Source organism: Ambystoma mexicanum, chromosome 9, assembly GCF_040938575.1.
Source record: "Ambystoma mexicanum isolate Mex_15411 chromosome 9, UKY_AmexF1_1, whole genome shotgun sequence".
NCBI lineage: Eukaryota > Metazoa > Chordata > Amphibia > Caudata > Ambystomatidae > Ambystoma > Ambystoma mexicanum.
In genome coordinates this window covers 383,173,149-383,200,396 of record NC_090931.1, presented here as the reverse complement: position 1 = coordinate 383,200,396, position 27,248 = coordinate 383,173,149, and the positions used below count along the sequence as shown (strand labels likewise).

The following is a 27,248-nucleotide window of genomic DNA, read 5'->3' as shown; positions in this document are numbered from 1 at the left end:
GTGCAATATAATAACACATCATTATCGTTTGGCCTTGGACGTCTGCTTGCATTGACAGTGATTTGGTAATATGGGCCTATACGCACTGATATTAATAATACTTATGGTGATCCATTCTTGTATGAAATGTCTATCACTTTACAGTGATATAGTAACCATATTTTTCGTAGTGTACTCAGAAACAATGTTATGTGATGCCACTTCCTGTTTTGTCTAGGGGTGAAAGGTCGTGTTCCATCGCTTCCCGTGATGTCACTTTGGGGTGGGGTCAAATGAAACTTCCTGTGATGTCATCAGAGGTCAAGGGTCGTGTGTTTTTTTCACTTCCGCTAACCCTAGATTTTTGGTGAAATGACGTCTCTGGAGACACATAGGAAGGATTCAAATAAAAAGGCAATTTAAAGTTCTTGGGGCATTCACACTCTTTGTGTGAGGGGGAGAGAGAAGAGGTAAACTACTATTTATGTATTTATTTTAACATTTATAACAAACTCATTTTACAACAAACCCATAGGCATCAGGGCGCTGAATAAGCTCTCCGACTGGCTTCCAACAAGTGCAAGACATACAACAATAAACAACTTCAAGAAGTGCACATTCCTGTTGAGTTATGTGTCCGACAAGTACGAGGGGGCAGGAGTGGTCTGCCAAGGGGATCACAGTTTAAAAAGTCCAAGGGTATGAGCATTGACCCTTCTGCTACGACTGCAGTAGCTCAGAATGCTGTTTAAAGCGAGGAGCCATCAGAGGGGGCGACCAGTCTAAATAGATAGGTTTTAACAGATTTCTGAATGTCCTTCCTCCAGGCCCCAGGCCCCATATCAAAAAGCCTGTACTTGACAACGCACCTTTGGCAGATACATCAGAGTGAGAACATGATGTGTCCAGGATCACATGAATTAAGCTAGAGCGTAAGGTCTGATTTGAGTCCAGTCTGCACTTCACACATTTGACCCCCACATCGTCTTGCCTCCAGCTGATACAAATGTGTTTTTTATTATAGCGATGGCATGACAATTACGCAAATCACGTCATAAATTGCCGAATATTTACCTGTAACTCTGTTCCATTTACGTCAACAATGTACTTTATTTGATTATCCTTGCTTGTTTAACCTGTTCTCTGAACCACATCTCCCATTTCCAGTGTTTGTACTTCAATATGCATGCAACTTGTAAGACTGTCTGTATACTCATGCCTGTGCAATATGTACGTTTTCAGCGCCCAGATGCCCCAGGGCTTGGCTGCGTTTTACAAATAAAATAAATAAATAAAAATAAACCAGCCAAGAATGTGTATTTAGTTCCTCTTCCTCTTGTTGCAGTTTTTTGGGGAGGAGTTGTGGGAGGGGCTCTTTTGCAATACCTCTGCGCACAGGTGTAGGGAGGTGGTAGAAGGTGTATCTGATGGTGTCGCTCCCCCGCTCAACGCACCCTAGCTCTATAAATATTCGGGGAACCCTTGCCCCTACACAGAGGCAGACGCAGAGCAAAGCAGGTGAGATATTCGAGTTTGTGCCTTAAGGCTTTCTTTTCAGGAGCTTGATGGTCTGTCTTTGCATTCACTGGTAGGGAGCCAAGCGGGGGACACGTGATGCTCTATATGCACAGTGCCTCATAGAGGGAACAGCAGGGGAGAGGCCATACTCTATGCACAGTGCATGATAGAGGGAACAGCAGGGGAGATACCATACTCTATGCACAGTGCCTGATAGAGGGAACAGCAGGGGAGAGGCCCTACTCTATGCACAATCGCAGTGCCTGATAGAGGGAACAGCAGGGGAGATACCATACTCTATGCACAGTGCCTGATAGAGGGTACAGGAGGGGAGAGGCCATACTCTGCACAGTGCCTGATAGAGGGCACAGCGGAGGAAGGGGGGGAGTTCATACCATATGTGCACAGTGCCTGATAGAGGGCACATGGGTCGTACTATATATACACAGTGCCTATAGGGGGCACAGAATGGGAGAGGGCATACTCTATGCACATTGTCTGATAGAGGGCATGGCGGGTTATACTATCTAAGCACAGTGCCTGATAGAGACCACAGGAGGGGAGGGATCATGCCCTATATGTAGAGTGTCTATACAGGTCACAGCAGGGGGCAGGCCATGTGCTATGCACAGAGGCTGATATAGGGTGCAGGAGGGGGATAGCATGCTCTTTATGCACAGTGCCTGATAAAGGGCATAGCGCGGGAGAGCTCATACTCTGTATGCAGGGGCAGGGGGCAGCACAGGGGAGAGGCCATACTCTATATGCACAGTGCATGATAGAGGGCACAACAGGACAGATCTCATACCCTGCCTGTACTGGGTCTTGCTGAAGACATAGCAGGCAAGAGATTGTACCCTATCTTCGGTAGGTCTGCTAAAGGGCGTAGCCAGTAAGACACACACCTTTTCTATCCATGCACTAGTGGAGTGGGCAGAGCAGGTCAGAGAAAGACTATATGGTGTTGGATAGGGGACACATCAGGGTTGAGATCATGCCCTATCTGTAGCGAATTGAATTGAATTGATATTGTATTTATATCGCGCTCGTACACACGTGTTTCAGAGCGCGACTAGGCAAGTGAGGGGAACAAGGGTGAACAAAACAACGATAGTGGATCTGCTAAAGGGTGTAGCCTGTAAGCGACGCAGCGTTTCATGCACTAGTGGAGTGAGCAGAACAGGTCAGAAAAAGCATCTGTCTGCATGGGGTTGGATAGGGGACACAGTAGGCAGGAGATCATACCCTGTCTGTAGTGGGTCTGCTAAAGGGCATAGCCTGTAAGAGACACACCGTGTATACTAATGCACTAGTGGAGTGGGCAGAGCAGGTCAGAGAAAAACTCTGTATGGGGTTATATAGGGGGCTCAGCATGCAAGAGACCATACCCTGTCTTAAGTGGGTCTGTTAAAGGGGGTAGCCTGTAAGAGACACACCTTTTCTGAATATGCACGAGTGGAGTGGTCAGAGCAGGTCAGAAAAAGACCCTGACTTTATGGGGTTGGATAGGGGGCACATCTGGCAAGAGATCATACCCTGTCTGTAGTGGGTCTGCTGAAGGGCGTAGCCTGTAACAGACACATCTTTTCTATGCATGCAATTGTGGAGTGTGCAGAGAAGGTCAGAAAAAGACTCTTGTCTGTATGGGGTTAGATAAAGGTGACAGCAGGCGAGAGATCATACCCTGGCCCTCATTACGACCCTTGCGTAAATCGGAAAACGATGGCGGAAATGCAATACCACCATCGAATAGCGCTCGGTGCGACTATGACCCGTCACCGCAAAGTACGAAGCCATCAGCGACACCGTAGTGAACGCCAACGCTAACTGCACCAAGCACGCGCGCGCCATGTGAAACCGCAAACACCACCATGGCGCAAGGGTACGCCAATTCCGACCATAGCGGACATGTACCTAACGCCATCAGGCATGGCGTAATGTACCATTCCGCCATGGTGAGAAGTACGGCATCGCGAATCAACCGTAAACGGCCCCACTGAGTGCCTGTACACCGCTCCCTGCCCACAAAGTACAACTCCCCGTAGGTGCAATGAAGTCACAATGCAACCATTGAAATGTACAAGTCACCCATGCATGGCAACGAACAAAAGAAACACAAGAGGGGCCAATGGGAGCTGCAGGGCACAGATGGCACGAATACAGAAGCCATCCCAATGGACATGACCACAGTCCCCTACCAAGAAACGCACGCAAACACAGGCACCTGTGACAAGCAATATTCCTAGAATCACATCATTCCACCAGTCCACCTGGCTGACCGGCATCTGTTACACAAAACCCAATCCCCCGCCCCTGAGCATGACAACATTCAAACTGTCATATTGGCAGCCCCCATCCCTGACCTCACGGGCTTAGTAGGCAAACGCGCCCAGTACAGTACCACGCAACTAAACTCCGAAGCTGGAACCCAATGCAGATCTCCTCACAATACATCGCCCCCCAAATAGGCATATGCCACATCACTTGCAAAGAAAAACGCTACACGGGCCAAATCAGAATAGAAATTTTATGCACATCAAAGTCACCAAGCCCATACAGCCATCAGGCCATGAACTCCAAAACACTAATCACCATTGTGGGCTGCATCCGCAAGAAATGACCAGCCACTACTTGTGTGTCGCCCTGTTCCCCCATGGTACACAGAGCCACATTCACGTACGAAAAGGCAACATGGAAGCGCACAGAACCGCAGGGCCGTCCCAATGGGGAGGCACTAGTCCAGCTGAAAGGCCGAAATGTTGCTCCGAGCCACCAGTACTGCGTAAGGGCATGTGGGCCATTGGCGATCGTCCCATAAGATCGTAATGCTGCTCCACTGATTAACACGAAGCAGCAGGTGTCGGGAGTAAAACCCATCTGCAGGAGTGGCATACAGATGGCAGTGGCAAAAGGGGAGGAGATACCTGTCAACCAAAAGAAAAGAAAAAGAACAGAATGGCCATCAGAACTACATTCCAACAACTCACTTCAATGATCACACGAAATCCACAGCCATATGCATGCTAGCCCACTCCAAAGGATCATCACCACCCCAAAACCACTTGCGACTCATAACCATCTATATCGAGGTGCAAACACCATCACAAACGAGTGTACCTGTGCATGCGTCTGTCAAAACAGAATCCATCAGATGGGAATGTTAACGTGCATGGACACAAGTGTCTGAGGGCGCGTCGAGACAGGGAGGGCTCAACAAGGCCAGATAGACGATGGTCCCACTATGGCAGCCCTGCATCACATAGCGTAGGGGAGGCGGATAGATCCCAAGAAGCCCTGTACATGGCAAACTCTGTATCAAATCACCTGCCCATGCATCCATTCATCATTCCCTCATCCCGGGATCAAAACGCCTGAATAATTACTCACATAACATTAGAAACATCCATTGAGTCTGTGCGTTATGCAGCCTGCAAAATCCACAGTGCCCCAGCCCGTAATTCCAGTGTTGTGAAGTAACATGTATTTGGGAACGGCCGGCCTCATCGCCCACGTAGCTATTGCGCATCCCAAACTATTCATATCAATCATTGCTTCCTCGCCATGGGCCCTGTCTCAAGGACATTGAACAATAGAACGTTATATTTGCAGTCAGACCTGTGGGCATCTCCTCGCCGCTAGCTGGAAACCGAAAGCGCCGCCCTTCGAATTCCTCATTTGCAACATCACGTCGAAAGGGCATCTGTGGCCGTTTGAAATCACTAATTATTCCATCGAGTGCGGCTGTGTGTGAAAATGGCAACTGCCTTCACCCACAAATGGGACGCCCCGCCCGTCGTTGCAACTCGGTACAGTGATGCATGAGGGCCCACCGTTACTCGAGTACTACGTTCCACTGACCCTTCACAAGTCTGTTCGCGACTGCACAGATAGTATGTGAAACAATGGGACCACAGCAGAATGAACATATCAACCAATCTTACACGGCCATCGGGTACAAATACATGATTGCAATAGCAAGATGCCATTCCCCGAATTGCAGCGTTGTGCGCGGGACGTGCTCGGCCAAAGGGGAGAGCAGTTTGCACAGGTGGAATTAATCACCACAGGTGGAGGCCATACAGCCTGAAAACACATAAATTGCACAGCCAGTCTCCTCCCACAACCACACCGAAATGCTACCGGCAGGACTCGCGATGTTGGCCCTGGGGGACCTGATAGCACTGCAAGTGCTCCAACTCCAAGAAGAAGACGAACACCAACTACAACCAGCCGCACGGAGGAGACGCAGGAGGAGGAGGAGGCCAAGGCAGGGCCAGCAAGGCCCACCAGCACAGCCACTACCACCACGCAGGCAGCCCGCAATCCCACGCCTCCGAGCACATCCGTTCAACCTCACTGATGAGCAGATCCACACCCTCTACCGTCTGGACCGGGACACCATAGCCGCCATTGTGGACATGACACAGGCTGACCTTGTCAGCATGATAGATAGCCCAACCGCCATCCCACCCCTACTGAAGGTGGTGTCTGTACTCCACTTCCTGGCCACAGGCACCTACCAGCACACAGTCGGACAGTTGCATGGCATTTCTCAGCCACTGTTCTCACGGACACTATTTCAAGTGCTCGATGCCCTCCTGCAGCACGCAGACGACTACATCTCTCTACCACGCTCGGAGCAGGAAATTACCAACACAAAAGTGGGATTCCATGCACTTGCCGGCATACCGGGTTGCATTGGTGCCATCGACTGCACCCATGTGGAATTGGTCGTCCCACATGCCATGGAGGCCCAGTACCGCAACCGAAAACAATTTCATTCCCTGAATGTACAAATGGTGTGTGACTCCAACAGGATCATTACACATTGTTGTGCCCGATTCCCTGGATCAACCCATGATTCTATGGTCTTGAGGAACTCTACAATACCACGCTACATGGAGCGACACGCAGGGAACAGATCCTGGCTACTCGGTGAGTCTCATTACATGCATGATTATGTGGGGTATGTGAATTGGCAATGACCTGGCAGGAAGGGGGGGGGGGTGCGTACGTATCAATGGCATTCCACATCATACGTTTCTCGTCCACATACAGGTGATGCTGGATATCCACTGAAGAGATGGCTCCTCACACCAGTCCGGAACCCACGGGACCAGCATGAGGAGGACTACAACCATGCCCACTCACGTACCCGTGTAGTCATTGAACAGGCATTCGGCCTACTGAAGACTCGTTTCCGCTGCCTCAGCAGGTCTGGCGGGGCACTCCTGTACCGCCATGAGAAGGTTGCAAGGATGGTCATGGCATGTGTCATGCTCCACAACATGTGCGTACGTAGAAATGTGCCCATGCCCCCTGACGCAGAACTGCAAGCACCTGATGATGGTCATGATGAGGGTGGGGATGTGGCAGCACCTCATGGAGTCTGCGAGGCACCGGAGGCCCGTGACATTCGTCAGCATCTCATTGATGTATGCTTCTAGCACTCACGCCTGGTGGCTGATACATGGACACGGGACTCGTGGCACTGCGTGTGTCTGGGACATGCACAATATGGACTGTACGCCTATGATGGCCTAGTACACACAGATCAATGTCCACACATCTCATTGGTTGATCGTGCACTTTTTATGGCATATGTGATGTCATGTTGAACACCCTATCGACCCGCCACCCAAGTGAGCCCAACACACCCCCTCCACCCTCCTACCTCCCCCCCGAACACCAGTGTCCAAAGATGCTCATTGTCAGTGGGCTGTCGCTATTGCAAGCCCCCTCTGCGGGTATCAGGGGCACCCCTGCCTGTGGAGCGCAGGTTCCTTCCAGATCTACGTTGGGGGCTGCCCTGGACGGAACTTGCAACGGATGATGTGTCTGCCTGCTCACGTCCATGCATGTCCCTAAGGGTTTGCGAGAGCTCAGTGAGCACACGGCGCACTGCGGCAAGTTCGGCACATACGTCTTTGGACGTCGCATGCAGTTCCCCCCTCAGGCTCTCGGTGCTTCTCTCCATTTGGACTCTCAGGCTCTCGGTGCTACTCTCCATTTGGACTCTCAGGCTCTCGGTGCTACTCTCCATTTGTGCCCTTAGCGTCTCTGTACCTCTCTCCATTTCTGCCCTAAGTGTCTCAGTTGATGTTTCTATGTCTGCCTTAGTGCCCCCACATTCATCGGCATGGTCCTTGAGGAGTGTGGCCAGTTGCTGCTGTTGTACGATTAACTGGTCGAGGGACTGTTGCCTCTGCTGGGCCATGGCCATTTGCGGGGGTGCCACAGAGGGGCTGTTGTCCTCATGTTGCCTTGCCACAGGGCTTGTGGGGGATGGCCAGTCGTCGTCTTGTGGGTGCCCCTGCATGGTATCCTCATGTTGTACGGGATGGGACAGACAGGGGGATTGGGACAGGTCATGGATGGATCTGACTTCGACATCCCCGTTTTCTGTGTCCGAGCATGCTGCCATCAATGGGGTGTCACCTATGGTGCTGCTGCCACCAGAGGCAGTGCCTTCTGTGGCATCCATTGGGGGGACCTGTGGTGGTGGTGTTGTGGGCATGCTGGCTGCTGGGGTGCCTGTTGATGTTCCCTCCTCTGTGCTGCCACCTGATTTGTGCTGCTGCCGTGTCTTGATGCGTGCAGCTGAGGTGGAGGGTCTCTGGCCGTTGGTCTTGGCCCTCTTTGCAGGTGTGCTGGTAGGGGTGTCCTGTAGCTCGTCGTTTGGATCGGACCCTGTGGTGGAGTAAAGGAGGGCGAGGGTTATTGATGGGTCTGTGGGAATTGGAATGGCATTGTATCACATGCTTTGGGGTGGTACCTGAGGGTGATTTGGGTCGGGGCCTTGGAGGTGCTTTAATTTGTGTGTGGAGTGAGGGTGCAGTTGTTTGGCAGCCTGCAGTTAGGGTGTGCCTGCTGCACGTGTAGTGCGTGTATTAGGGGTTTTTAATTATTTATGTATTTATTGTGGGTTTTAACGTGCGCTATCAGGCCGATGTGTGTGGACGTTCTCCTGGACATGTGTTTCTGTTGCACTATGTGGACGCATGGTACTTCACATGGATGGACTGTGTGGATTTGGCATTGTTTTATCGGGCCCACCTACCTGAATCTTCGGATGTCTGCACTCCTTTCTCCATCCCTCCGACTCCCTCTATGCTCTCCATTCCGATGGTGGAGGCACAGATTTCTTCCCAGGGGGTCAACTTGATGGGTGATTCAGGACCTCCCCCGGTGGCTGTGGCAATGTTGCGGTTGGCAGAGAGTATGCTGCGGACGCGTATCCGCAGGTCGTCCCATCGCTTGCGGCATTGCTGTGGGGTGCGGGGTGCGGTCCCCACCGCACTTACCCGCTGTGCCACCAGAGCCCATATGGTCTTCTTGTTTGCAAGTGCCGTTCTGGTCATTTGCGTGGAGAAGACGACGGCAGCATTCTCCTGGAGGGTCTCTGTTAGCACGGTGAGTTCCTCACGGGAGAAGTGGACCTGCCGCTTGCGGTCGCACGCTTTCTTCGCTACTTTTCCCATTTTTCTTGGTTTCGCTAGGGTGGGTGACGGGTTGGGGTGTGTTTCAGGGTAGTGATTTTAGTGGTTGTGTGGTTTTAGTGGTTTTATAGGTGTACGGCGGGATGTTTCCCGTTCCGGGCCCATGTTTTTACTTCCGTTTCCGTATATTTCCGGTCACCGTACTTTCCGGTAGGCGCACACTGCGGTGACCGCTAAGAGGGGTGGCGGTATGGCACCTAGGGCGCCGTACGGCGGCGGTGTGGGCCGTTTTGGGGTCATTTCCGCCATCGCGGACTTTGCACTTCCGCCGTGGCGTGGTGCTCGTGCCCGATGGGTCGGAATGGCCCGCACTTTGCTCCTTCGTGCAATGGCGGAAACGCTATTTACGCTGTGGCGCTCCGGTCAGTCACTTTCCGCCAGGGTCGTAATGAGGGCCCCTGTCTTTAGTGGGTCTGCTAAAGGGCGTAACCTGTAAGCGACACACCTTTTCTAAACATGCCCTAGTGGAGAGGTCAGAGCAGGCAAGAGATCATGCCGTGTCTGTATGTGGTCTTATTGAGGGTGCACACATTTGAGAGACATACCCTGTCTGTACCATGACTAATAGAGTGTTACATAATGTTATGTTGTGTTATGTTTTGCAATGGGGAGGAAGGAAAGCTTAGGGGCGACACATTTGTCTTGGAAGCAAGACAACGTAGGGCAACACAGGTTCAAATCCTGATCCCATGCTTAGAAACTACTCATTGGTATTAAGCACGTTATATAATATCAATTATAATTGTAATGTCATGTTATGGTATTGTATGTTATGTTACACTACCGGGATTTATAGACTAGTCCAGTTCCATCTGCATGGTTTCCAACAGCAGACGAGAGATAATACCATGTCTGTACACGGTCTGCTAGAGAGCACCGCAGGCAAGGCATCTCCGGAGGATCTGAGAGGTGGTTGGGTTAGTGGGCAGAAATGGCAAAGCAGGTGGGGGGTATGCCTTCACTCTTTTGGGCCTCGAAGAGAGAGATGGCAGTTAACAGATATACTTGACTGTTATGTTATGTTATGGTATGATGATATATACCGCGCACTGCCGCCATTTTGAAGGTCTCCAGGCGCTCCTGTGGCACTGTAAGAAAAGTGGGTGGGGTTGGTTATTCCTCCTTTTTTAACACGAACTATTAACGCGCAACCAGTGAGTGCAAATGCCTGACAGCCGGGTTTTGTCACAGGATGTCACAATTGTTATATTTTAGAAAGCAGCTTCTGGCTCTCTTCCAATGCGCAATCATGCAAGATACTGCCGATCAGACTGAGTTTGCATCCTCTTCCCATCTTCCTTCCTCAGCGCCTAGAAATGATGATTGAGGAGCGCAAGCGCTATACTAAGAGCTTCACATTATAGCAGGGCGTTTTCCCTTTTCCTCTTCTGTTCTGTCTCTTTTGATAGAATCCAGGGACAGTGGTAATAAGTTTGATATCATGTGGGAAGGAGCAGGGAGTTCCAAAGGAGGGGGAGGGGTGAAGCTTGGGGCTGCATATCAGGAAGTGGGGGGGGGGGCAACAGAGATTGAATAGGGTGTTGTAGCAAAAGGTAATGGTGGAAGTAGCAGGTGATAGAGGTGGTCTGGGGTAAGTCCATGTACTGGTTTTAAGACGAGTTGAAGGAGTATAAAGGGGAGGCAGTGTTACAGGGGTATCAGCATACATGCAGGGGCTGGGAAGAGGTGCAAGAGAAGTGGGGGTGGTTTTGCTGGGCCAGAGTAGCAAATATGAGGATCGATGGAGGTGGCCCAGGAGTAGGCTTGACAGAAGGTAGTTGGTGGGTAGAAAAGTGGAGATGAGTGGCTTAGTGCCACCATAGGTGAGCTGGAAGCACATTTTTTTATGATTAGTAGGATTATAATTAAGGCTCCTGCTTTCATGGTATTTATTTTTCCATCCTTTCCGTGTTTTTTCTGAAATGTATCCACATTTATTATTTGTCAGGTGAAAAGATAATTTGCAACCAGTATTTTTCTGCAAAACAAAGGGAGTTCTGGGAGTCTGTCTGCCAGCACAAACACAGCCCATTGACCTGTTTTTGGGTGGATGGGGGCGAGTCTCAACCAAGTCTTTAGTTCACTGTCCCTTTCACAGAGAAGAAATATCCGTCATATCAATCTTTGTCCTGCCCAGGGGCAGTATAGCACCGGAATGCTAGGCAATTCTCCTCTGAACAAGAGTACCAACAGCACCCCCATACAGGTGTTTCAGCCTTGTTGGGCATCATCAGTGAGGCGAAGCTGTGCCTCTCTGAGAACAGTGAGCAAGGGGTCCACGACTGGGTTCCCCTGGTAACTTAGGGTGAGACCCAAAGTTACTTAATATGCAAAACAAAGGGGTTTCTGTGAGTCTCTCTACCAGCACAAACACAGCCCATTGACCTGTTTTTGGGTAGATGGCCCCTGGGAGAGTCTCAACCAAGTCTTTAGCTCACTGTCCCTTTCACAGAGAAGAAATATCCCTGCATATCAGTCTTTGTCCTTCCCAGGGGCAGTCCAGCACCGGAAATGCTAGGCAATTCTCCTCTGAACAAGAGCACCAACAGCAACCCCATAAACGTGTTTCAGCCTTGTTGGGCATCATCAATGAGGTGAAGCTGTGCCTCTCTGAGAACAGTGAGCAAGGGGTCCATGTCTGGATTCCCCTGGTAACTTAGGATGAGACCCAAAGTTACCTAATATGCAAAACAAAGTGATTTCTGGGAGTCTCTCTGCCAGCACGAACACAGCCCATTGACCTGGTCTTGGGTGGATGGCCCCTGGGAGAGTCTCAACCAAGTCTTGAGCTCACTGTCCCTTTCACAGAGAAGAAATATCCCTGCATGTCAGTCTTTGTCCTGCCCAGGGGCAGTACAGCACTGAAATGCTGGGCAATTCTCCTCTGAACAAGAGTACAAACAGGAACCTCATACACGTGTTTCAGCCTTGTTGGGTATTATCGGTGAGGTGAAGCTGTGCCTCTCTGAGAACAGTGAGCAAGGGGTCCATGTCTGGGTTCCCCTGGCAACTTAGTGTGAAACCCAAAGTTACTTAACATGCAAGACAAAAGGGGTTCTGGGAAACTCTCTACCAGCACGAACACAGCCCATTGACCTGTTCTTGGGTAGATGGCCCCGGGAGAGTCTCAGCCAAGTCTTTAGCTCACTGTCCCTTTCACAGAGAAGAAATATCCGTGCATATCAGTCTTTGTCCTGCCCAGAGGCAGTCCAGCACTGAAATGCTGGGCAATTCTCCTCTGAACAAGCGTACCAACAGTAACCCCATACACGTGTTTCAGCAGCGTTGTGCATCATCAAAGAGGTGAAGCGGTACCTCTCTGAGAACAGTGAGAAAGGGGTCCACTTTGGATTCCCCTGGTAAATTAGGGTGAAACCCAAAGTTACTTAATATGCTAAACAAAGGGATTTCTGGGAGTATCTCTACCAGCACTAAAGCAGTCCATTGACCTGTTCTTCAGTGGATGGCCCCAAGTCTTGACCAAGTCTTTAGCTCACTGTCCCTTTCACAGAGAAGAAATATCCCTGCATATCAGTCTTTATCCTGCCCAGGGGCAGTACAGCGCCTAAATGCTAGGCAATTCCCCTCTGAACAAGAGTACCAACAGCAACCCCCTACATGTTTTTTAGCCTTGTTGGGCATCATGAGTGAGGTGAAGCTGTGCCTCTCTGAGAACAGTGACCAAGGGGTCCACGACTGGATTCCCCTGGTAACTTAGGGTGAGACCCAAAGTTACTTAATATGCAAAGAAACAGAGTTATGGGTGTCTCTCTACCAGCACAAACACAGCCCATTGACCTGTTCTTGGGTGGATGGCCCCTGTGAGAGTCTCAACCAAGTCTTTAGCTCACTGTCCCTTTCACAGAGAAGAAATAGCCCTGCATATCAGTCTTTGTCCTGCCCAGGGGCAGTCCCGCATGAAATGCTAGGTAATTTTCCTCTGAACAAGAGTACCAACATCAACCCCATGAACGTGTTTCAGCCTTGTTGGGCATCATCAGTGAGCTGAAGCTGTGCCTCTCTGAGAACAGTGAGCAAGGAGACCACGTCTGGATTCCCCTGGTAACTTAGGGTGAGACCCAAAGTTACTTAATATGCAAAACAAAGGGAGTTCTGGGAGTCTCTCTACCAGCACAAACACAGCCCATTGACCTGTTCTTGGGTGGATGGCCCGGGGAGATTGATTTTCATCTGTATTTATGTGTAGAAATCATAAAAATGGAAAACCGGGAGCCTTAATTATAATTGAAGCGGTAGCATAGGAGGCAATGATTTGGTGGAGTTTGAGATCGATGTCCAAGATGCTGTAAGGACCAAACATGCAGCTAACTTAACATTTCAGCTTCACTCTGCTGCTCTCCTCTTGCTACTCCCCCACCCTACTCCTGCCAAGCTCTCCTCATTCCCCTAAGTTCTCAGAAGTAGCCTTTAATCAACTTAAATAAAGGTACCATACCATGCCTGTGTATGTTTCATTGTAATTATTTTCAACATCTACAGCTGAGTGTGTACCATTGGGAGCGGGGAGATGGGAAGGGGGAGAAGGGAGTGCTGGTGTGGGAGGCTTACGGCTTCCTCTAACTCTGTTACCTGTTTGTTTTTCAGCAATGGGACCTGAAGCTGTGGTCTTTAGGTTCCTGGTGACACTGTCTTTGCTACACGCTGCTGCTCCATCTTTTTGCGGTAAGGTCTTGTTCTGCTGTCTCTGTTCCTCCCTTGACCCTCTCATTCCCTGATTACCACATCCCACTATGCGCCTTCAGTAGCGTGCCCTGTGAGGCAATCATTGGTTTCCTTTGACGGGATAGAGCCCCTCTGTTTTCCACAGGTTTTGTGCTGTGTGAGTTTCACTTGTACTTGATATCTTGTTTACGTCCACACTGGGCAACACTCCTTTGACCAGGTCTTGGCAGAGCAAAAACACGACCCCGGAGTTGCTTTTATTGTCAGGCTGACAGTCCTCGACATGGCTCTGCTGTAACTCTTACCTCCAAGACCTTCTTTGAATCCATTTTTTTACCCATGATCAGCTCTTATAGATCTGATATTGACAGTGTTGCCGTAGAAAGCCTTCTGTCCAAGACCACAAATGCAGCCTAGGGCATGGCTTTTCCATTCATAGGATCACAGAGAATGACAATGGACGACCCAGGAGACCTCACAGTCTGACCAGGCACATCTAGCCTGCCAATCATGAATCATCCTGGCAAGGGCCATCTGGTCCAACAAGGCTCATTATTGTGACCGGGCGCATCAAACCTGACCATGCCCATCTAGGCTGCCCAAATCTGCTAGCGACAACTTTCCATGATGGAGGAATTTCTTTAGTCCCTGATATCCAATTAATCTTCTCTATGAGAAAGGTTGTCATTTGCTTCCCTGTCTAGGATGCAGTTCAAACCGTTATTGCTCACATTTCAATTACTCTCCTTGTTTCAGAGGTTTTTCTTCCCTTTCTTCTGGTTGCACCCTATTTTTGTATTAATGCCTCTCTGCTGCTTGTATCTGAATTCCCCCTGTGTAAATGGAGTTCAAGAGCTCGAATTGCCCTTCTCTTGCTTTGCTAATGCCTTTTTTCTGTCTTTCTTTTCTCTTCCGTTCTTAATTTGATTCTGTATTTTTCTTCCGCTTTTTATTTCTTTCTGTAGTTCATACTTTTTTATATTGTACCATTACATACAACTTTCTTCCTTCTTCTCTTTCCTTATAGTTTATATCACCCTTTCTTTTCCCACTTTCTTTTTTCTTTATATTTATCTTCTTCCTATCATTTTATCAACTTCATTTTTCTCATTTTCTCATTTTTCTTTCTTGCTTTTATTTTATTATCTTTCCTTTTCTTCCCTTTTTCGTTCTGCCATTCTTTCCCCCATCTTTGTCTTCTCCTTTTTTTCTTTTTCTTGTTCCATTTCTTCTGTCTCTTTTCCTTGTGATTTTCTTTCATGGCTCTACTCAGGCATTGCTTTCACTCTTTTCTTTCTTCTCTTTTATGGACACTATTTTCAGATTTTGTCTTGCCTTTAAAAAAAAATAATTCTACTCTTACCCTCTTGACACTTCCTAATTTCAAATTCTTTGAGCTGTATTCAGGTACACACTACGGTGACCAGATTTAAAAAGTAAAAAACCGGGACAGGGCAACTAACATAAAAGTAAGACTAACTCTTGAAAGTGGCTGTCAAGGCCCTACACTTCAGTAGCGGTTGGAGGAGAAGGGGGTTTAAGTGTTACTTTTTTTAGTGTTTATTGGTTAAATTTAAACCTTTCACACTTTAAAAAAATACAAACACTCAGACAATCTAACATAAAAGAATACAAAATAGTTAATATAAACTTACATTTAAAATCTAATAGACATCTTACACGCTTATAAAAGATCTTTAAAAAGGATTGTCAAACAATGTAATTAAATTAGCTTCTCAGCAATTGCTTTCCATAAATAAAAAACGTAAAATTCATAACCACATTTTTTGCAGAAATCTGTCTGGTGGATTCCAGTTCTTTGTCACAGATTCTACATGTGCGTTCTTTCAGTGGGATATTACACCAGGCCCAAGTGGGAGCCAATGTTTGAAGTTGGTTAAATCTTAAAAGCATAATAAATCGTCTAACATAGGCATTCTGCACATAAGTGAGAGCTTCTCCTATTTCTATCCCAGATCTCTGCCTTTTGTTTTATTTCTTTGAAGAGATAGGCCAAATGTTCTGTCGCGTCAAATGTGCAGCCTATCTTCTCAAGGAAGTCTGTAATATCTTTTAACCAGGGTTTTAGTGCCTTGGCATTGTTAAAGTTCCCCTTTATTTCCCCAAAAAGTGAGAATCAAGGGTTCTAATGTTATCATAATTTATCAACATCTTTATATAGAGATTACACATACCTATAATTTTCTCATACTAAGTGAGACCAGTCCCAACTCATTACAGGTCGCTTGAAGTGGTACAGCATGGGATAGGCCTAAGGCCTTTCTCCATAATTTACCTTCCAGTATACTTAGCCATGTGGCTTCTTTTACTGTAGAAATCCCTAATCCATATAAAATACTAGGATCAATGCAGGCTTCATACAGTTGCGTCAGTCCTTCTATTGAATGTCCCCCTGACTTAAATATAAATGATCTTATAACCATACATTTCGCTAATGCTTTATTTTCAATATTTTTCACAAACGTATCTTTTTTAATATTATTAGTAATCGGTGCCCCAAGGTAAATATAACTGTTTACCTCCTCCACCTTGGACCCCTGGATTGTCCAGTGATGCCTCTTTACGTTTCTTCTATTTGCTTTTATGGTCATGATTTTGGTTTTCTGTAAATTAATAATTACACCATGTTCTGAGGCTTATTGTTCGAGGGTCTTGAGGCTCTGCTGTAATCCTATCGCTGTCTGATCGAAGATAGCAATATCGTCAGCATACGATAGCCAGACAGTCGGGCATTATGAGATTCGAGGACAAAAGTTACTGCAATTTTTTAGAGCTTTACCTTATTTGGCCAGATATTCATTAAACAGGACTGGTGCTAACGTACAGCCCTGTTTTAGGCCAAAGTTAGCATCTAACTCTTTACTGAGTTCTCCTTCAAAATTAATTCTAATGCAATCAGTATTACTCGTATAAAGTGCTTTTATGAAATATAAAATGTGCATATGCAGGTTCCCTTCTTTTAATGTTTCCTATAGAATGTTATCATATTACTGTTACTGTGTTACTGTTCAAATAAACACACATTATAATTAATGTATCACTACTATATCACAAACTAGCACTATCTTAAATTGAAAAATGCAGCATTTCTTCTGTGCAAGATTGTGCATTCCTGCCTGCCATCTATGAAGACTTATTACCGAAAACCAGGGCCACTGCAGTTTCCAATGCAAATATAATCTTGACAAAGGGGGACATGTCACCAAATTCCAGGACAGTCTCGACAAGAACAGGACGTCTGGTCACCCTAGTACACACAGTTAGATTAAGATATTTGTTAAGATAATCGGGATGACTTCACGTCCACATGCCCATTGTTCAGTTTTGGCTGTATGCTTGATTCTAAAGTGATAGGTTAAAGGAACCATTGAAAATATGTTTTCTTGTGGCTGATCGTTGCATGTCTGCTGCTTTTCCTGTAGGACCAGGTGACCAGTGATTGCATATTTCAGCCTCTTCCTGCAAATGCTTCTCTATGATACCTTCACCCACATGTAGATGGTTTGGAAGTGCTGCAGGCCGATGCATGACTACTGTTGCATTCTGTAAATGCCTTTAGATGTTTATCTGTATTTACCTCCTTCAGATGGTTTTGAAGTGTGGGATACTGGCATGAGACTGAGATCAGCCTTTTTTGTAACTGCATCCCCTACTGTTTTAGTCAGCAGTTCCCCTGAATAAGGGATAGGAAGCTCTGGAGTCTAGTTTGGGATTGCACCCTATTTCTATTAATGTCCCATCTTTGCTGCTTGGATCTGAATTTTCCCTTTGTAGATGGAGTGGAAAAGTTGGAAACTTCCTTCGTTCTCGGATGTGCTGAAGAAGCCAAACACTTGGTCGATGCAGCCTGCACACGTACACGCCAAAGGTGAGTGCCAGACATTAGTCCTGGAATTCCACTATAACATCATGGGCCTGAAACCTGTGCTTCCACCTTCGGATCTGCCACCGCAGTCTGCCCTCAGATAACTTACCCACACTCTTCAGTTGTCATCACTATCCACCTGCAGAGCTTCTATCAATTATGGATCTCTGATAACTGATCTGCCCTTTCAGAGGTGCCATCACTGCCTCACCCCTGATCGCTGACCCCTCTTTCAGAGGTGCCATCACTGGCCTATCTCTGATCTCTCCCTTACCCTTTCAGAAATGCCATTACTGGACAAGATCTTATCCCCGATCCCTGATCCCTTCAGCACTGCCACCCCTAGCCACAATTCAAACCATGAAATGCCCGTGTCAGAGTTTCCATCACTGGCAACTCTCAATACCTGACATTACTCTCAATACCTGACCTAACCTTTCAGAGAGGCCATCACAAATCCACCTCAGATCTCTCCCTTGCCCATTCAGAGACGCCACCGATGGACAAACTCTTATCCCCGATTTCTTCACCGCTGCTATCCCTAGCCACCAGGGGAACCTTCGGAGCTGCTATCACTGCCAGAACTCTGCTACTGTATTCGCAACTTCAGAGTTGCACAATGGCACTCCTTTTCAACGTTGACCAATCTCCCCCCAAGAATGGCCATCTCCCATCCTCACCATCACTCCTTGAACTTTCAGGCTGCCCTTTTCACACAATAAATGCATTCACAGGTGCATCAGCAGCTAAATATCTGTATTGTGTGGCCTAGATTTGTATTTATTTATGTATGTATTTAATTATTTATTGTTCATTTGTAATGTGCTCATACACAAGTGTTACGAGGCACAGCAAGGCAGGGAGTGGTGTGGGGGAACAGGTAAGCAAAAGTAACAATCCTAGTAGGTTTTACGACATTCAGATCGTGCAAGTGCAGTAGCGAGAAGTGCATGAGGAAGGGGAGGAGGGGAAGGGCAGTAACTGGGGGGGAGGACCCATGAGAAGAGGAGTGCCAGGGAGGCCAAGTGGGAAAGGTCCAGGGGAGGCAGTGAGTGAGGTCCACAATTAAATGCATGTTTAAGGGGCTGGAATGGCTCCAGGAGTGCAAGCCAAACAGCCAAGTGTAGGCAGGGAGGCCCGAGTGGGCAAGGGCAGGATGAGGGTAAGGCAGGCAGGGTCACGGGGGAAGTACGGAGGTGGACTGGGCAGGGGGAAAAGTGCAGGGCTAGACTGGGCAGGGGAGGGCCTGGTGCCATGTATGACTCTGAAGGAACCAAGCTAGCAGTCTCAGGCAGAGGGGACATTAGCAGGGGAGGGGGTGGGAAAAGGAAGATGAGAAAAGGTAAATCTTGTGGAGCTTCTGGAATTCAAGGAGGTCCGGCCCAAGTCTGAAAGGGGCAGGGAGGCTGTTCCAAAGGGCGGCACCTGCGGAGAAGAGAGATCTACCCTCTCCCCCAATTTCTGCTTAGAAAAGCGTCTGATTTGCAGAGAGTTAGAGCTGGAGGAGCGAAGGGCTCTAGTAGAGAGGCATTTAGGGAGGGAGAGAGAGTTGGATTTAGTGTGGTCCCAGTCCCCAAAAAGCCTTGTGGATGATGCAGAGGGTCTTGAATTTGATCCTTGTAGCAACCGGGATCCAGTGGAGAGATTTAAGGGTTGGAGAGGTGCAGTCCCTGGGCTTGAGGCCAAGGATAAGTCTTGTAGTACCATTCTGGATTAGTTGAAGGGGGCAAATGCAGGAGTTAGACAGATTGAGGAAGAGGCTGTTGCAATAGTCCAGCCTGGAGAGAACCAGAGCTCTAGACACATTGAGTTTCTGGGGGAAGGTGAGACAGGGGAGGATGCCTCTCAGGAGGTGCAGCTGAAAGTGGGCCTTCTTGGCAAGGTCCGTGATGTGAGGAGAGAGGATATGGAATAGTCAAAGATGACGCCAAGGTTTTTTGCTTCACATGAAGGTGTGGGCAGGGGGCCCGAGAAGGGTGGCAAGTGTGTGCGAGGGAAAGAGGAAGCAGGGAACCCAATGAGAAGATCTCTGTCCTACTGGCATTAAGGCAGAACTTGTTAGTAGTTCACCATGTCTGTATACCAGACAGGCAGTCAGGAATGAGAGAGGAAGAAGGGGAGCTAGGTGAGGTGCAACTTGAAAGAGAGCTGTGTGTCATTGGCATAACACTGAATATTAGGAGAGAAGGTGGAGATCAGATGGGCTAGAGGGGTCGAGTAGCTATTAAAGAGCCATGCGAGAGGAAAGAACCCTGAGGGACGCAACAAGCGCAGGGATGTCATTTCAACAAAATGCCTAGGGGCTACCTATGTGATATCACACAACCTTAAATGGAATTGTGATTATTAGCATACGCCACACTTAGATAGAATTGTGATCGTTATCACATGCCACACCTAGATGCAGTTGTGATTATTAGCAAATGCCACACTTAGACATAATCGTGAACATTGGCCGGCGTCACATGTAGATGGGATCGTGAAGGTCCGCATGTGCGACACTTAGATGGAATTGTGATTATTAGCACATGCCACACATGGATGGAATTGTGAATGTTAGCATGTGCCACAACTAGATGTAATCATGAACATTAGCCGGCTTCGCATCTAGATATGATTGTGAAGGTCAGCATGTGCCACACTTAGATAGAACTGTGATTATTAGCACATGCCACACTTAGTTGGAATTGTGAATGTTAGCATGTGCACAGCCAGACGTAACATTAACCGCCGTCACCTCTAGACGTAATCGTGAACATTAGCCGGCGTCGCATCTAGAAGGGATCATGAAGGTCAGCATGTGCTACACTCAGATGGTATTGTGATTATTAGGATATGCAACACTCAGATGGAATTGTGATTATTAGCATATGCCACACTTGGTATTGTGATTATTAGCATATGCCACACTCAGATGGAATTTCAGGTGTTTAAGAACAGACTAAATCAGTGACTCACACCCTGAAGTGTGCCTGAAATAAACCTTTAATGAGTCTATCAATTATTGTATAGATTTCCAGAAAGACAAATTATTTGTTATTCCTATTCTTTCTTATTTAGAGTCACTGCTCAGTGTTACACTTGTGGAACCCCTGGATTTTTAAAAGTTTTTTTTTAAGAGGCCTGAACAAGAAAGTCAGCCACTCCAGAAACAGAGACACATAGCGCTGGCCACAGCACAGGAGCTTCCATTTAAAAAAAAAAAAAAAGAAGATGTTTTTAGGGGTAGCAAGGGAGACCTCAGGGGACCCCTAGTGACCCCCAAATTACATCCCTGCACAAGTGGAGAGTGAGATGGGGAGGAAAGTGCCCAATTGAACCCGGGAAGATCGGTCAGAGAGAAATCACGTTAACTGGTCCATAGCCAGGTCCGTGATGCCAAGGGTGTCACAGAGCCGCTTTATCAGGGCGGCGTGATTGACAGTGTCAAAGGCAGAGGAGAGGTCCAAAAGGATGAGAACAGAAGGTCTGTAAGTCTTCACAGGTGTTCAGGGGAGCAGATTCATGCTGCTCCCTCAAAATATATTAAAATACCGCCAAGGAATCCCTTAGAGTTATATGATGAGATGCCCAGCCGCTGTCCAGTGTTTAAAAGACAGCCCACCCCTCTCAACAATCATACAATGAAATGCCTAGTCACTATCCTATGATATGATATGATATGGTATTTATAACACGCCTATACACAAGTGTTTCAAGGCGCGATGAGGCAAGGGAGGGCGAACAGAGGGAAGACATTAGAATTATACAATGAAGTGCCCAGTTACGTCCTACGGGTCACAGAGAACACCGCCCACTCTCTAGAATTATTCAGTGAAATGCTTAGTCACTGTCCTATGGGTCAAAGGGAACCACGCCTGTCCTCCTTCTACGACTTCAACTGTCACAATACCCTGCCACCCGCAGCCCCGCCGCCTTCTCACTCCGCACACAATCTTCAAGTCATCCCAGTGCCAGGCAGCCGATCTGTTCCAGCCTCCACCCATGTCCCTGATGGTTATGGATGCTGATTGCACCCCTGCTGCAGGAGACACTCCAAATCAACATTAGCGGCAGCTTATAAGAAGACTGCACAGTACCAAGCATTGCATTTTGCTTTTTTCGCAGTGCGCTTTTTTCACTAGCCAGACACCACACGCATGATTGCATTCACACTTGAACTGGATTGTCCAGCCCCTTTGATGAGCAGCAATTACCTTTGAGATGGATGGGGATGCAGATCTTACTCTTACACCAAATAATAGAGCCGACTAAGGAAGTTGACAAAAGTAAGACTGTTTTAATGTCAATTATTTAAAACAGGGAGCATAATGAACATCAGCGCAAACGCTCGATCTTCAAACTCAAAGCATTTAAGAAAAAACTGTATTTTTATAAGCAAAATGTGTCATCACTGACGTCTAACCTACGTGTTACCAACGTCATCCTACGTGGCAAACTACAAAAACTTATAAGCATGGCTGATTGGCTCTGAGTGAACATCTAAGTATATGATCCATATTAGTCTAAAAAAGGGTAACTATGTGATTGGTTACTTAACATCAGGTGGGCAACTAAGCCCTTCTCTACAAATGACCACTATGAATGTCACTAAATACATGATGTCCCATTAGTTACACACTATAGGACCCCTGAATACGCAGGTCCTCTACAATTGGTTGGCACGCTATCCATCTTCAGTACTTTTCCACCTACTTTAGCAGCCTGCAGGCTGGCCGTCCAGATTTTGGTGAGGTTGCCGTAACTTTAGCTTCCCACCAATTAGCATACCAATCCATCATCACCTCAGTGGTCTACTGTCAATTAGGCCTCTGCACTTCGCCCTTGAGAATGTTCTTAGCTCTGAGAAAATTAGGGAGTGAGCAGCACAGTCTCCCTCCATGCATAGGTGCAACCATCTTGTTCATCCAACTCTATGCTTCCATGTGATTAGAGAGCATAAAATGAAGCCTTTTTGTGTATTTAATATTTTATTCCAATAGTTCTCTGACGTTTTCCTTGTTATGTTCACTCCTTCTGGACAGGAGGTTTGTTCTTTCACACGATTTGTATCCAAAGTCAGTTTACTCCAATCTTGCTTTTCTGAGCTCCACTTCTGTAATTTAATGTCTGCTTTTTTAACTTCGACACACTGAACTGAGGCCTTTTTGCTAATGTCCAACCTGCTTTAATATGTTTAGTGTAAACATCCATAAGACTCTGATTCCAATATATGTATACATTGGCGCTTGCTGCAATCTATTTTACTATAAGCTTAGAGCTAGCTTCGTGATTACTTTGCTGCTTGCGTTTCTTCTGCATCTGTACACGTATACACTGATTTAATATCTTCATCTGTTTCTGTGGCATAAATTGCTACACCTTGAGCCCAATATGTCACTTATCCTTATTACTTTCTCGATGCCTTATATAATATCTGCATTCTCTGATCACTACATCTTTTTATTTCATCTTCATCTCCATAGAACATATATTTTGTCAGTGGCTAATAATACTACCATTCATGCTTGCTGTTTATTGGTTCTGCTTCTTCAGGAATCTCGTTCAGATGGCCATCATATTTCTTTGTATGTAGATATGGTTTTCTCAATGGGTACCTTGGCTCCCAGATTCTCTTAGGTACTGGCCCTTTCACTGGCACTGGACTGAGTCCATATTCTGCTCTTTGTCGATTCAGCTGTTCTGTATATGTCTCAAACTCTGGTTTCCTGCATACTGGTAAAAGGGGCGGTTTGATTGAGGTGGGGGTACTTGACTCCTTCTCTACACTCCGCCCTCTGGGCAATTCATCGACCACTCCCACATCATCCTTCACATCCATGCAACTTGGCCTGAAGAACAACTTTTTTGGGACCCATATCTTGATGACTCCCTTCAGGCATCACGCTGTTTTCATATGCTCATCCTTATTCCATGTCATAAAATGGCATTGTCCACCACTTGGACTGCAGTAGATCCATCTTCCCACATATTTCTGATGATTCTTCGGATACAAGAAATTTGTCCCCTCGGGTGCATGGATACTAGCGTTCACAAAGTCTTGGATCTCTTCATCTGTCAGGTCTTTGGGATTCCATGCTGATTTGACATCAACCATGATCTTCATCCCTATGGCTTTCTTTGCCGTCTTCTTGCACTGTGAGATTTTTATCTTGATTACACAAAACCCAAGCAATATCATCACTATCAGGGCTCCAAGGAACTTGAAAATGTCTGCCATCCATTGTGGGACCCAAGAGAAGAGTGATCCAAACCAGCTGTCACCAGCAATGTCTTCTACTTGCTCTATCATCTGGCCATAGAGTTTTGTCAGCATGTCTACGTCCTCTGTCAATGTTCCATTCTCGTCATCATGAGAAGGTGTAAATGTGCAATATGATTCTCCGATTCTTGCACAAACAACTCCATCCATCGCTGTGATCATGTCCAGGACATATCTGTTCTGAAGAGTCATCAATCATATGGCTCTCAGATCTTCCCTGATAGCATTGAATCCCTTTATGATAGTGTTGATTGTAGCAATTTCTATTGGGTGATCTGCAGCCACATGGTATTTGCTCCAACCTGAACAGCCGGCATGAAGATCAACCGGAACACAGATGAGGTCCGGCTAAACAGTCTGTGCTCATATGGTATGGCATCAAAGGCTTCTATTGACTTAGCTGACCTCAGGTGAGCAACTGATTTTGGGAAACTGTCAATGTGTAAGTCAGCTTTAGGAATCGCTAAAGCTGGTACATGGACATTCACCAGTGTGCATATTCCTCCCCAGTCTGCAGGCAATTTGATATATGCTGTGGCTGCACAAGCCCAATAATGATCAAAGATCACTTTTGTACCGTGTACCATTCCTGGAACATCAAAGATTCAACCACAGTTCTTATTTTCTCCAACTTGTCTTTTGCCATTATTTCTGAAGCACAGCTTTGAACTTTCGAAGGGTACAATCTGCAGAGGTCCTCCTCTGTCTTCAACCCAAGTCAGTAATTTAGCAAGCCTTGGCAATAATGGCTTACAGCCATTCTGCACAATGTCCATGACTGGTTTATAGCATCTATTGGTCACCAAGGCTCTGCAGAAGACCACTCCTTCTTCCCATCCATCAGGTGATAACATAGATCCCCAGATCTGCATTTGACCTCTATTCTTCCATCTTCAAGCATCTTCTGCAGATTTTCCTGCAACCTCCAATTTCTTATTCACTTCCCATCTGATTCCAGCTCCTTCTACTCCAGGCTTGTCATATCTGATCACATGATTCTTGGTATGGGCTCTGTTTCTTGTTTTAGTATCTTGCACATAGTCATCTTCATCTGGATCTGTCCATTCAGTTGCCCATTTGAGGTATGCATCTCGGCCCATAAACTGGCTCATTCGAGGTCCTTCTTCCTACTTCTTTCATGTGCTGGTACCAAATGTTATTTTCCAAGTGTGCTGTACTGTCCAGGTAATCATTCAGCTCAAAATCATCTTCGCAAGTGTTTCTTTTAGTTCTCAGTCTCCTCATGTGACATTCCAGAATCATGTCATGAAGTGTATCAGCATAACTCCTTCTTTCTGGATAAATCATAGGCACATCTATCAGTGGACGAGGTACACCTATTAATGTTCCCCTGGTAGGAGAAAGTTCAGAGAGTTTCCTTTGCTCAGCTCCCCATTTAGGCCTGAAAAAGACTTGTATAGACTCCATATATGTCTGTCTTCTAGGAGTTATCTTTGGGTTCTTCACCACAGGATCTGGTGTATTTGCATTTATTTCTTGCATAGGCACTTTGTCCTGCAACTTCTCATCTTGGCCATTTTGCCAGACCTGTTTCTTGTTTCCAAACAGAATTTCTACAACCATACTTGCATGTGAATGATTGCTAATGGTGCTTATCTCAACCTCAGATAATTGGTCATCTTTCTTTGGAACAGGAATAACTACATAGGGCCTTGGGTGTTTTGGGTGTTTTATAGTTGCCACAATTGCTACTTCCTTTTGCTCAGGAAGATTCGGTGTCCAGTCATTTCATCGAAAATAAAAGATCGAATGACCATTTGGTCGAATACCAATTGGTCGAAAAAAAAGGTCGAATGTTTTTATTTATTTATTTATTTATTTTCCGTTTCGGTTGGTAAAAAAAAAAATAATAAAGAAAAAGGGGGGTTGGAAGGGGAACCCCCCATAAAAGAAAAAATAATAAATAAATCAACAATTTTTTCGGCCATTTGGCATTCGACCAAATGGCATTCGATCATTTGGTTTTCGACCAAATGACTGGTAACCGGAAGATTCACTGGAGTCTTAGCCCCATGTATATCAAGGTAGTAGGATTTGTGGACTGTGACTGAAAGTAGTATGATCATAAACAGAACTCATCCATAAATAAGTCAAAGGTACATTGATGTGCAACACCTATTTCGTGGACAACGTGAATATTTTTCTGCATCCGGAATCACAAAGTTACTACCAGTATTACCCATTTTATTGCCGATGGAAGGAAAAAGTAATTCTTTAATACATTAGCATTACACACTCCTTCTGGAAGTTGCTGTCCTGCCTTGGAACCTTCGTTCTTGATCCATTGATCTGCTTGCTGAATAACCAAATGAACTCTCGATCTTTGTTTTCCTGGAACCAGTTTTTAACCATGCGAAATAGAAATGTCTCCAGCAAGAACGCTGCTCTCAATAGGTCTAAATCAGTTCCACAATATAGATCAGCTCCCAGTCTACTCCTTGAATTTGCTTTAAGCCAGAAGACATGATGAACTTCTTTCAGCATGAAACAAAATATCTATCCTTGCCAGCAACTTCCTCGATCTGTCACTTGAAGGAAAGTTTCACACCACCGTCCTGTGGGTTCTCTCAGAATATAGGCTCACTTGGATAATTATTCCCTCTAGGATCACAGTCGAAGTTTCAGTATTTCTGGGATCCCTTAGGAACGTGAGTATGTCTGTGTGTCTGCCAACAAGATGAGGATATTCTTCAATCAGACAAAAAAATACCACATTGACAAGTCTGTTTGCAGTCTCAGTTGACATGGGCATTTGTGCTATCCCCACTATACTCAGGTAACTGCAACAGTTGCTTGATAATTGCTGCAAGTAGTCTTGTTACAATTGGACCATTTTTAGGATCTTGCAAAAATGTATGTATATTAGAAGTTCTCCCCACAATCGCTGGATGTGAGAGCAGCACATAGAGAAAAACTTCAAATATGATCCTTTAAACGTCATTGGATAACACCATGGGCAAATCCGAACAGGAATTCTGTATGGAATGAATCAGGATACTGAACTCTCTTCCAGATATCACATCCACAATCAGAGTCTGGCATCTCTCTTCTTATCAAGGCTTAAGCATGCCTCAGTCCAAAGTCAATAAGCTCCTCTGTGGCTCAAAACACATACTTTCCTTTCACTCTGATATCTCAGCACAGAGTGTTTGTGTCAGCTTCTTTTAACCCTTTCAAAGCCGTTGAAAGGAGTGTCCCAAATCAAGCCACAGTCCAGCACTCTCTATCTGTCTTATTTGTCAGCTTCTGTGTCCTTCTTCCTCGTCTTAGATCTCGTCTGCATGTGCTGTGGTTCTTCCCCAATGCTTGTGCTTGCTTCGCAGTGGGGTGCGGAGGGCAGAGAGATTGTTCCAGCAAAAATCTTGACATCACCAACAAACATCCAAGCATGCCTGTCCAG

General features: G+C 46.5%; 1 protein-coding gene across 1 annotated transcript in view; it reads left to right on the top strand.

Annotated features, from left to right (window-relative positions):
* Positions 1-1,380: 1,380 nt before the first annotated feature.
* The window catches only part of LOC138488098 (eosinophil peroxidase-like), a 151,747-nt gene continuing 125,879 nt past the window's right edge, over positions 1,381-27,248 (top strand). Inside the window, exons 1-3 of the mRNA XM_069614853.1 lie at positions 1,381-1,497; positions 13,602-13,679; positions 17,475-17,568. Coding sequence (XP_069470954.1) covers positions 1,407-1,497; positions 13,602-13,679; positions 17,475-17,568 — 263 coding nt within the window. The 5' untranslated portion in view covers positions 1,381-1,406. The remainder of the gene's footprint in view (positions 1,498-13,601; positions 13,680-17,474; positions 17,569-27,248) is intronic.